Genomic DNA, 10,995 nt, shown 5'->3' on the forward strand with positions numbered 1-10,995 from the left:
GGCACAGTGCCCCCGCCCCAGCCTGAACGCAGCCCTCGGTCGCATCCCTGCACTGATGCTGGGGGCTGCACCCGCGTCCCCGTCCTCGGCCCAGGGGGGTCCCCCATCCTCCACCCCCAGGGATCCGCAGATAACCCGTAGGAGCCCCCCATCCTTCACCCGTGGGGAGCCGCCATCCCATGCCCAAGGGGGTCCCTTAAACCGCCACCCATGGGGGTCCCCAAACCTCCACCTGTGGGGGTCTCACATCCCCCTCCCATGGATGTCCCCCTGTCCTCCACTCCCGGGGTGCAGTTATCTGGGGGGGTCCCCAGCCCCTGCCCTCTCTCCCCTCAGCCTCGGGGCACCTCTCCAGGGGTGCCTCAGCCCCATCCTGCGCCGGGGCTTCCATGTGGGGCCGGGTGCAGGGCACGGGGGCACTTCTGGCTCCCTGCAAACGGGGCTCTGTCAGCGGGGGCTCCCCCGGACCAGCCCCCCCCATGTCCTGCCAGCCACACAACCCTCCCAGCCCCCACCCTGGCAAACCACTATCCCAGGGTCCCTCCTGGGGGGACACAGTCGCGGGTTGTCGCGCTCGTCCATGCCACCCACCCCTGCCCCCCCAGCACAAGGGGCCGCGACCCCCGGGACCCACCGCCCGTGAGTGCGGTGACCCACCGCAGAGCCCGGCGCACCCCGGTGGCACCAGCCCCGGCTCGCCCGGGCCCTGAGCCCGTAGAGGACACCGGCACCGCCCGGCTCCCCCGCCCGGCCGGGACCCGACCCCTTCCTTCTTATCCCCCCGCCTCCTACCTCTCTCCGGGTCCGTGCCCAACACCAGGAGAGCGAAAGGAACCTTTGCCCCGGCGCTGGCTCCACGGGCACAGCCCCGTGCGCTGCCCCACAAACGGCCCTGCCGGGCACGAGGGACCCCTGGGCATCCCGGGGAGCCGAGGCACAGGGCCAGGCGGGGTTGGCCTGGGCTCCCTCCATACCGGGAGCCGTGCAGGAGCTCTGCCGAGGCTCTCCCAGCCCGTCCCGGATCGCTGCCACCAGCCCACCCCGCTACCCTGAGCACCTTCCACGCCACACGGGCACGGGACGCACCGGAGAGGCTTCAGCCACGATCGTGCCGCTGGCGGCGAGGGTCCCACAGGCGGTGGGGACGCAGGAGAGGCACCGGCGGGGCCGGGGAGGAGCGGGATGAGCTTCCAGGATGAGTCACATCCGACGGGCTGCAGCCCTGCCCGGCCGAGCGGGTGCGGACCAGCCCCCGCCTGCAGCGACTCGATGCGCTGCTGTGCCCCCGCAGCCTGGAGGGGGTTAAACCCCCCAAATTAACCTGCCCAGGGCAGGGCTGGAGTGCCCATCCCGGGCGGGATTGAACAGCCGCGTGGATGTGGCACTTGGGGACGCGGGTCCGTGGTGCCCTCGGCAGCGCTGGGGGAGCGGCTGGACTCGATGATGATCTCAGTTTTCTTTTCCACCCTAAACAATTCCGCGATTCTAGACCCCAGCCGGCCCTTCTCCTCTGGCCCTGGCAGCTCCCCTCTCCCCCTGGAGCAGTGCTCTTGCACAAGATTTCCAATAAAGAATAAACAGGACAGCCCGGGTGCTGCACCCATCCCTTATCTCAGCCCAGCCTCCAGCGCGGGGCTGGGCAGCAGCTGGCGGGGGGCAGAAACTCCTTCTGTCATAAAAAGGACTCGAAGGTGTTTGCAAGGTACTTCAGGAGAAACTCTGTTCCCTAGCAGGTAACAGCAGCCACCCTCAGCATCACGAAGCCATGAGGAACGGGTGAAGAAAATAACAAGGATATTAAACAAAAAACCAAGTATCTCATCTTCCCCAATGCTTGGGAGAAAGACAGCCCTGAACACTTGCAGCTTATCACCACCTCAGAGCCCCTTGCAGGGCCTAAAGGGGCTCCAGGAGAGCTGGAGAGGGACTGGGGACAAGGCATGGAGGGACAGGACACAGGGAATGGCTTCCCAGTGCCAGAGGGCAGGGATGGATGGGATATTGGGAAGGAATTGTTCCCTGGGAGGGTGGGCAGGCCCTGGCACAGGGTGCCCAGAGCAGCTGGGGCTGCCCCTGGATCCCTGGCAGTGCCCAAGGCCAGGCTGGACATTGGGGCTGGGAGCAGCCTGGGATGGTGGAAGGTGTCCCTGCCATGGCAGGGGTGGATTAAGTGACCTTTAAAAAGCCCCTGCCCACCCACACCAGTTGTGATTCCATGATTTCAGAGAGCCAACACCTGGAGTCAGCTCACAGCCCCCCACCACAGACACCACAGGAACAGTCCCGAAAGCATTTCAGCTGAAGGGAGGGAAAGAAAACAGCCATGAGTGGGTTTTGTCCTGATTTATTGCGCTTCCATCAGCGACATTCATTTGCCAGATGCAATTTGCTCATTCCAACAGCATTTGGACAGCATGGAGCAAACTGCCCCCTCAGAGCCCAGCTCAGCCCCTGGGACTGAACCTGCTGCTCCTCCCCACAGCATTACCTCCCCTCTCAGCCCACCCACCTCCACTGCTTCACATTCTCCTGATCTCCAAACTTCATTGTCCATACAGGGCTTTGAAATAGTTTTTGTTCCCCAGAGGGAGAAATCCTGGAGAGTTACCAGAGGGATCAGACAGGGTACAAGGAGCCTGCAGAGACTCAGAGCCACGTTAACTGTTCCTCTCCTGGACGTGGAATAGAGCGTGCTCATTAGATAAAAATTACTGGCTGAGTAGCTACAAGGGATTGATAAAGGCCACGGATCCCCTCTCCAAGAAGGATTGGGTGCAGGATTTATTAGTGCATTGAAATGGCATTGCCAGGCACAGGATGGAGGGACAAGGCTCCCAGTGCCGTTACTGGGGGTAAAGCTCCACGATCATCGCGTGTCCCTGGGGACAGAGAGAGAAAACATCACAGAAATGGCTCATGAACAGAGACAAGAATCATTATTACAGCCACGGATCAGGGCATGAAAAACGTGAGCCACAGCAGCTGGACACGAGCCCAGGGGTGCCCAGGGGGGCAAGAGGCCACTGGCCCCAGGGCTGTGCCAGCTCTGGGCTGGCAGCAGGGCCAGGGCAGTGCCCGTCCCCTGTGCTGGCACTGCTGGGGCACCTCCAGTGCTGGGGGCAGCTCTGGGCCCCTCCTGACAGGAGAGACCCTGAGGGGCTGGAGCGTGTCCAGGGCAGGGAACGGAGCTGGGAAGGGGCTGGAGCAGCAGGAGCGGCTGAGGGAGCTGGGAAAGGGGCTGAGCCTGGAGCAAAGGAGGCTCAGGGGGGACCTTGTGGCTCTGCACAAGTCCCTGACAGGAGGGGGCAGCCAGGGCAGGGGTCAGGCTCTGCTCCCAGGGAACAGGGACAGGACTGAGTGGCGATGGGGGGCAGCCAGAGGTTGCCTGAGGGAGCTCTGAACACCCAGCACCCAGAGCTGGTGTAACCAGACAGGACTCCAGAGTCCCAGCAGAATCAGACCTGCCATTCCTGCCCTCTCCCAAGGGAACACGCTGGAGCACAGCACCATTACCTGCCCTCCTGCAGCACAGGCAGCGACCAGGCCGTACTGTCCCCCCTCCTTCTTCAGCCTGTGGGCAGCAGTGATGACCAGGCGGCAGCCGGTGGCCCCAAAGGGGTGTCCCAGGGACAGGGAACCCCCCCAGGTGTTGAACTTGTCCAGGGGAGGGGCTCCAACCTGCAGGGACACAGAGAGACACATCCCATCATCACCTGGCCATCACTAGCTCATCCCAACACCAAGCCTACAGCAGTTCAGGATGGCACATGAGGCTGATCAGGGGATAAATGCACCCCAAAGGTGTTCCTGCTTTGCCTGCAGCCCCTCAGGGAAGCCCTGCACTGAGCAAGGATTGAGCCCCTCACACTGTTCTTAATTCCCTCCTCTCCAAGGATTGTGGCTCTGGATCTCCACCTCCTACCAACAACAGGAATAGCATCCCAAAAAAATTTCGTTTCCCAAAGAAACTGCCTAAATTGGGATTTGCTAACCCAAGCTCAAGGAGCATCACTGCTCCTCACAGGACAGAGCCAGAGCCTGGCTGTGCAGCATCAGTACAGGCAGCTGCCAGGAGGGAGCCCAGTAACCCCAAGGTTAAACTGAACTGCAGAGAAAAGTGGGTCCAGAGGAGGCCCCGGAGCTCCTCCAGGGCTGGAGCCCCTCTGCTCTGGAGCCAGGCTGGGAGAGCTGGGGGTGCTCACCTGGAGAAGAGAAGGATCCAGGGAGAGCTCAGAGCCCCTTGCAGGGCCTGAAGGGGCTCCAGGAGAGCTGGAGAGGGACTGGGGACAAGGCATGGAGGGACAGGACAAGGAGGAAAATGTCCTGACTGCGCCTTACCTTTGACTTCCTGCCCATGTAGTTCTGTGCAAACCAATCCGAATCCATGGCTTTCAGGTTAGCCAGGATCTGCCCCTGCAAGGGAGGGGAGGGTGACATTGATAAGAACCCAAAGCAGGTGGCTACAGGGAGGCATCCCAGATTTAGAGCACTTACAGCAAAAGCCTCGTGGAACTCGAACACGTCGATGTCACTCAGGGTGAGCCCGGCCTTCTCCAGCACTTTGGGAGTGGCGTAGGTGGGGCTGAAGGAGGGAGGACACACAAGTCTTGCATCAGTGTTTCCTGTCAGCATCATCCCCCTTTTTCCAGAGTCACATCCTTCTCTCTGGGCTCGTGGCCCAGCTCTGCCCATCCCTCTCCATGGGAAGCACAGCCCCCAGAACTCCTGCTGAGGTGCCCCAGCGATCCCGGGCTGTTCCTGCCACTGCTGCTCTCCCACCTCCCCTCCTGCTCACACTCGTGAAGGCCTGAGGAGATGCAACATCTCCTGAGACACTTCCCAAAAACACACCGTGGCAAGAGAGGGCTGTTGTGGGAGCAGGGGCTGTGGGGGGACGCTCTCCATCTCCACCTACCCCAGGAGTAGCTGGTCCTTCGGATCCTGGGACACGTACACGAAATCCCTGTGCAGGAAAAGGGCTGTCAGTGCCAGGGAGAGGAGAAGGAAGTGGGAGCAGAGGCCACTGGACCAGCCCTCCCTACCTTAGGTAGGCCTTTGGTTTGTATCCCATGGCCAGGGCCTTCTCCTCAGACATGATCAGGATGGCCGACGCTCCGTCGGTCTGGAATGGGCAGGGAGAAGCCAGGTCAGGGGTGAAGGACCTGCAGCCCCCGCACACAACGAGCCCCACAGCCCTCAGAGAGAGAGGACCTGAACATCACCAGAGCCTCCAGGACACCCCACTGCGATGGGGGCCAAAGGCTGCTGGAGTGAGTGGATGGATGGGGGATCACTAATGGTGCCAGCACACGCTGCTGAAGCGCCTCCTTACAGCCCACAGGCACAATGCCCCCCAGGACTGAGGGGCCTGAAAGCACTGCTAGGCCTGGGACAAGTTGCTCATCCCAAACACTCAGCTGTCCTCCCAGTTCCATCCCAAAACTGAGAATAATTCCAGGACGACACAAGCCACAGGTTCACCATGTGACAAGAATGAGCACTGTGGGTTTGGCACATCAAATCATGGAATGGTTGGGGTTGGAAGTGACCTTAAATTTCACCCAGTTCCACCTTCCTGCCATGGGCAGGGACATCTCCCACTTCCCCAGGTTGCTCCAAGCCTACAGTTTTTAGCTTTTATGTATTCTTCATGTATTTGGAGCTCTGTAGACTGTTAAATGCCCTGGTATAACTTCCAGTACTTTTCCAGCTTTCTTTCCCACAGTGAACAAACATTTATTGATGCATTCCTAAAATATTGTTTAGTCTTGCCTCTTACTTCTCCAAGGACTTTTTATTTTGCACCATGTAATCATAGACATGATAAAGGTAGGGTAGGAGATGGGGAGGGGAGCCCCCATGGGGCAGAACCCAGGGGGGAATTATTTAACCAACTCCTCTATTTGGACAACATTGGCTGGATATTCTAATTGCCCCATCTCATATTAAATGGTACAAATCTAATTCAGGCTGTGGGTTTTCACCATATTCTGTACCTGAAGGCTTTCAAGGAAAGGTTTGCTTTTATACTGTCATTCTAACGTTGTCTGGAAAAGTTTGTGTTCTATTTCCAGGCATCACAAGCCCCAATGTCCAACCTGGCCTTGGGCACTGCCAGGGATGCAGGGGCAGCCCCAGCTGCTCTGGGCACCCTGTGCCAGGGCCTGCCCACCCTCCCAGGGAACAATTCCTTCCCAATATCCCATCCAGCCCTGCCCTCTGGCACTGGGAAGCCATTCCCTGTGTCCTGGCTCTCCAGGCCCTGGTGAAGATTCCCACTTTGGCTTCCTTGTAGGCCCCTCAGACTAAACCTACTGACTTCAGTGGTACAACGTCACCAATCCCATCCTGGGACAGAGTCCCTACGTGGGCCTTGGAAGGATTGACCCTCAGGAAGCAGCTACAGAGAAGCAAACAGGTAAGACATCCCAAAACTTCAGGGGTTTTGTTATGGATTTTAAAATGAAACAATCCAAATTCACCAGATTCACTCAGTTCCAAGTTACACCTGGAAAATCTGGAAACAGTTGACATTAAAAAGCTCCTTCCCACATTATCCCAGCTAGGGGAGGCAGAGGGTCAAGTGGACAGTGCTGGGAACAGGAATTACCAGGAAGGAGGAGTTGGCTGCTGTGACTGTTCCGTAGGGCTTGACAAACGCCGGCTTCAGCTTTCCCATCTGCTCCATGGAGGACGGCCGGATCCCGTTATCCTTGGTGACTGTGTCTTTGCCTGGTGAAGGAAAAAAGTACAATCCAACTACAAACATCAGCAACACACAAGAACTTCATCATCAGGAATCCAGGGGGGAAAAAAAAAAATCAGAAAATTGTGGGGTTCAGGACAAGCGTGAGGAGGGGAAAAAGGAAAATTTGTTTGTGGCATCAGGATATTTAACATGGCTAAAAATAGCACTTAAAAATGGAAGCTACCTCACTTTTCCTCAGAAGACAGCAAAAACAAAGTGCTGCCATCTGTTTAGTGTAAGGAAAAATTACCACATGGGAAACCCGGTTGAGAAAAGAATTTAAATTTAGGTTAAAAAGCCTAAATGGAGAACTGGGCTTAAATCAGTTTACATTTATGTGCTGAGTTTGAGGAACAAAGAGCACTGGGAAAACCCAAATACATCCCTCTGCAATTATTCCAATTGCTAAATAAGCCCGTTAAGAAAAAGTACCAATTGTATAATAAAGACCACGTGGAACTGTGCATCTACAAGGCAAATTTCTCCAGGATTCCAATCAGAGTTCCCAAATGAACAGCAAAGTGTCTCCACCGGCTCCTGGGAGTGAGGGGGACACCAGGACAGGCCATGGGAGGGGCAGCTTAAAGGTTGTCCCCAAACTGTTTCACCTCCCAGTGAGGAATGCGAGGCCTTGTGAACTGGAACCTGCCACATTGCAGCTCCTCCCACCCAGCACCTGCACTATCAGACTGGGATTTTATTGGGCTTGTGTTTGTTGTTGATATTCTGGGGTATAAAGGTGGTTGCTCTTGCCTGGCTGGAAGGGCAGTGGGATTCCAGGTCCAACTGTCCTGATTTTCCCTGCTCTGTCACCTCATTAGCACAGATGTGGGGTGGGCAAGAAAAAATTTAGGTATGTAAAGATTTGACAGAGGGCAGGGTTAGATGGGATATTGGGAAGGAACTCTTCATTGTGAGGGTGGGGAGGGGCTGGGATGGAATTCCCAGAGAAGCTGTGGCTGCCCCTGAATCCCTGGAAGTGTCCCAGGCCAGGCTGGATGGGGCTTGGAGCACCCTGGGACAGCAGAAGGTGTCAGGGCTGGAACTGGGTGATCTTTAACATCCCTTCCCACCCAAACCACTCCACAATTCCGTGTTTCACTCTCAGATAACCCGTTTACAAACACATCCCTGCTCCAGCAGTTCTCCAGGGACAAACAGAACCCACCCAGACCCACAGAACTCCCTGGAGCTGCCCCCAGCAGGGAGTGCTGGCCGTGGCACACGGGCACTGTCACCTGGCACTTTGAAGGGCACCACGTCCTGCAGCAGCCCCTCCTCCTGGGCTTTCTTGGCCAGCGTGTGGGAGCGCAGGGCGTACTCGTCCTGCTCCAGGCGGGAGATGCCGAAGGCGGCGGCCAGGCGGTCGGCAGAGTGACCCATGGTCTCGCTGGTGGAGAACTCTGCCACGGCTGGGAGCTGCCACCAGGGAGGGAAAGTCAGCACAGGTGAAAAAAGCCCTCCTGGGAGCACACAGAGATGAGCCCCACGGTCAGAGGGAGGCTCTTCCCTTCGTTAATTCAGAGCTACCCAATTAACACACGGCAACCAGACCAGAACAGACTGAGTCCAATGTGTCAGGGGAACCATCTCTTTCCAAGACTTTGGGGAAAATGAGGTCCAGGCTGCTGGGAATCCATGACAAAAGGTTGTAGGTACAAAAATGCTGTTAGTGAGGATTTTCTTGTTATTTTTTCTAAGTCCGTGAGAAACTTTTCTCTCTCACAGAAGAGGTAGTAGGGAATGTAAACAATCAAGCCACCTGCAACCTTGGAAACTCTTGTTTATGGTATAGTAGAAAAATATTTTGATAATGGATGTTTTAGGATTTTGGCCAATCACCCCAAGGGGTGGCTGGTCCTTTGTCCAATTAGACTATGAAGAAAAAAGTCTATAAAAGGTTTGTAAAAGAATTAAATAAATCAATCTTGCTGCACAATTCCTGCCTGCTGGATCTTTTCTCCTCCTCCTCCCTATGGCTGCGGGACACGGCGATATACCGTAGGAACCACGCCCGCTGCGGTAATAAAAGACCAGGCCTTTTGGGTTCAGCTGGAACAACACATCCTGGGACCTCAAAACTCCCTGTCAGACACCCCCTTATCCAAAAGCAGAGCCCAGAGGTGATTCTGGCTTCGTTTTTGTTCTTCCAGCAGCACACAGGAAATCCCTGGGTGCATTTAATCCTGAGATTTTCATATCTTATGTGGATTTGGGGTCTCAGCTCTGCCATACTGAACCCAGGCCTCGCTGCACTCGCACTACAGGGAATGACATGGATGCAGTTTCCTTGTGAAGAGCTTGGGGTGGGAAGGAGGGAAGTGCTACTCCTTTGCATCCTCACCACGTTGCAATTCACCCCCCTACGGCCCCCAGGACAGAGCAGTGGCTCACTCTGCTCCTGACATGGCCCTGTGGATGCTCTTCAGGGGAGCTGAACACATCCAGCCCCTGGCAGGATTTGGCCAGGAACAGGAATCAAAAGGCATATTTAAGATGCATTAATCAAACAACAATTATATTCATATATTGAATTATATTCCTATTCCTGTCTAATACTAAGGGGGCAAAGCCTACTATCTAGTAAAATTCCTCTGACCCTAGAATTCCTCTGACACTTCAGAATAACCTTTATATTTATGGGGAAAAAGCTTCTATTTCTGTCATCTGCAGCACGCTTTGTCCGGGAGTTGCAGAAGGAGGTTTTGCACCAAGTTGGGTTTACTGAAGATGAACGTGTGGGAAGCAAAAGCAGAGTCCCAAATGCTGTGAGATGCATTAATCAATGTTTTAACCCAAAGCAGAGGACAGAGATCGATCATGGCGAACCCCAGAAGCCACCCCACCCATCTTCAATCCTCTCTATCGAGGTCAAAAAAACGACCTGTTCACACCTTCTACACCAGGTTCCTAAACATCTAAATGCCTGACAAACCAAAATACCTCGGGAGTAAAGTAGTCAGGGCGAATTTTGGAAATGAGGGAGAGCTTCTGGCCCAGGGTCTTGGCTCGGTTCAGAGTCAGCATCGTCTTCCTCATCTTCCTGCTGTGGCGGATGGGGACGTCGGACATGAGCTCCACGCCGCCGGCCACCACCACGTCGCACTGGCCGGCCGCGATCATCCCCACGCCTGCAACGAGAGGCATTCCCAGGAACGCTGCCAGAGCTCACCCCGACAGAGCCCTGGGTACTCCTGCACTCCAGTTCCTCCTCCAGCCCCGGCCTTAGCCGGGTTCCACAACACCATCCTCTGTCGCTCGGCTCGTGCTCGTCCTTGTCACACAGAGCAGGGAGGGAAGGACAGCCCCAGCAGTTTGGGCTGGGTCTCCATTTTTTAGCCCTGTTTAGGCTCAGGCAAAGACAAAAGTTTTTTGGTCACCGTGGTCAGTCTTTACCTCCCAAACAAACAGGGACACTGGGCAGAGATGCTGCTGCAGGCCTACAGCAGACACTCAGTTCATGTTCTATTTCGTTGGTTAAAAAACTTCCACAGAATCCCTGAGGTTGGAAAAGCCCTCCCAGCCCATCGAGTCCAACCTGTGCCCAATCCCCACCTTGTCCCCAGCCCAGAGCTCTGAGTGCCACCTCCAGCCCTTCCTGGGACACCTCCAGGGATGGGCACTCCAAACCTCCCTGGGCAGCCCCTGCCAAGGCCTGAGCACCCTTTCCATGCAGAAATTCCTGGTGCTGTCCACCCTGAGCCTGCCCTGGCCCAGCCTGAGGCCGTTCCCTCTCCTCCTGTCCCTGTTCCCTGCCAGCAGAGCCCGACCCCCCCGGCTGCCCCCTCCTGTCAGGGACTTGTGCAGAGCCACAAGGTCCCCCCGGAGCCTCCTTTGCTCCAGGCTAAACAATTCCATTTTTCCTTCCATTCCAGCATTTCTTCAGTTGGTTTTTGCATTCACAAGCAGTGCAACTTGAATAAAGGCTGTAAAAGAATTTCCAAGCTCCTTCTCAACCCCCCAGCTTGTTCTTCCAGCCCACATACCTGTGGTCATGGCCTGGTTGGAGGAAATACAGGCCATGGTGACGGTGTGGGCCGGAGTTTTGTCGGAGAACCCCGCTCCCAAGGCAGCCTGCAACAACAGAGAGGGGCTGTTAAACCCACAGCTTCTGCTCCCAGGCCAGAGCTGCCCCTGCCCAGCACACCTTGCCAGGTGGAGCTGAAGACACCAACAGGGAGTTCTCATCCAGTTAATTATGGCAGCAGCTCTTCCCCTCCCCAGACTCTGGGGCAGGAGCTGAGGCC

At 56.2% G+C, this 10,995-nt stretch overlaps 1 protein-coding gene across 1 annotated transcript in view; it reads right to left on the minus strand.

The window, feature by feature from the left end:
- Positions 1-2,328: 2,328 nt before the first annotated feature.
- Positions 2,329-10,995, minus strand: part of HADHB (hydroxyacyl-CoA dehydrogenase/3-ketoacyl-CoA thiolase/enoyl-CoA hydratase (trifunctional protein), beta subunit) — a 13,401-nt gene continuing 4,734 nt past the window's right edge. Inside the window, exons 6-15 of the mRNA XM_008642634.2 lie at positions 10,735-10,822; positions 9,692-9,879; positions 7,987-8,167; positions 6,611-6,732; positions 5,043-5,122; positions 4,916-4,963; positions 4,495-4,582; positions 4,339-4,413; positions 3,514-3,678; positions 2,329-2,879 (exon numbers count right to left, since the gene is read on the minus strand). Of these exons, the coding sequence (XP_008640856.1) occupies positions 2,844-2,879; positions 3,514-3,678; positions 4,339-4,413; positions 4,495-4,582; positions 4,916-4,963; positions 5,043-5,122; positions 6,611-6,732; positions 7,987-8,167; positions 9,692-9,879; positions 10,735-10,822 (1,071 nt within the window). The 3' untranslated portion in view covers positions 2,329-2,843. The remainder of the gene's footprint in view (positions 2,880-3,513; positions 3,679-4,338; positions 4,414-4,494; positions 4,583-4,915; positions 4,964-5,042; positions 5,123-6,610; positions 6,733-7,986; positions 8,168-9,691; positions 9,880-10,734; positions 10,823-10,995) is intronic.

This window comes from Corvus brachyrhynchos, unplaced genomic scaffold, assembly GCF_000691975.1.
Source record: "Corvus brachyrhynchos isolate BGI_N302 unplaced genomic scaffold, ASM69197v1 scaffold211, whole genome shotgun sequence".
NCBI lineage: Eukaryota > Metazoa > Chordata > Aves > Passeriformes > Corvidae > Corvus > Corvus brachyrhynchos.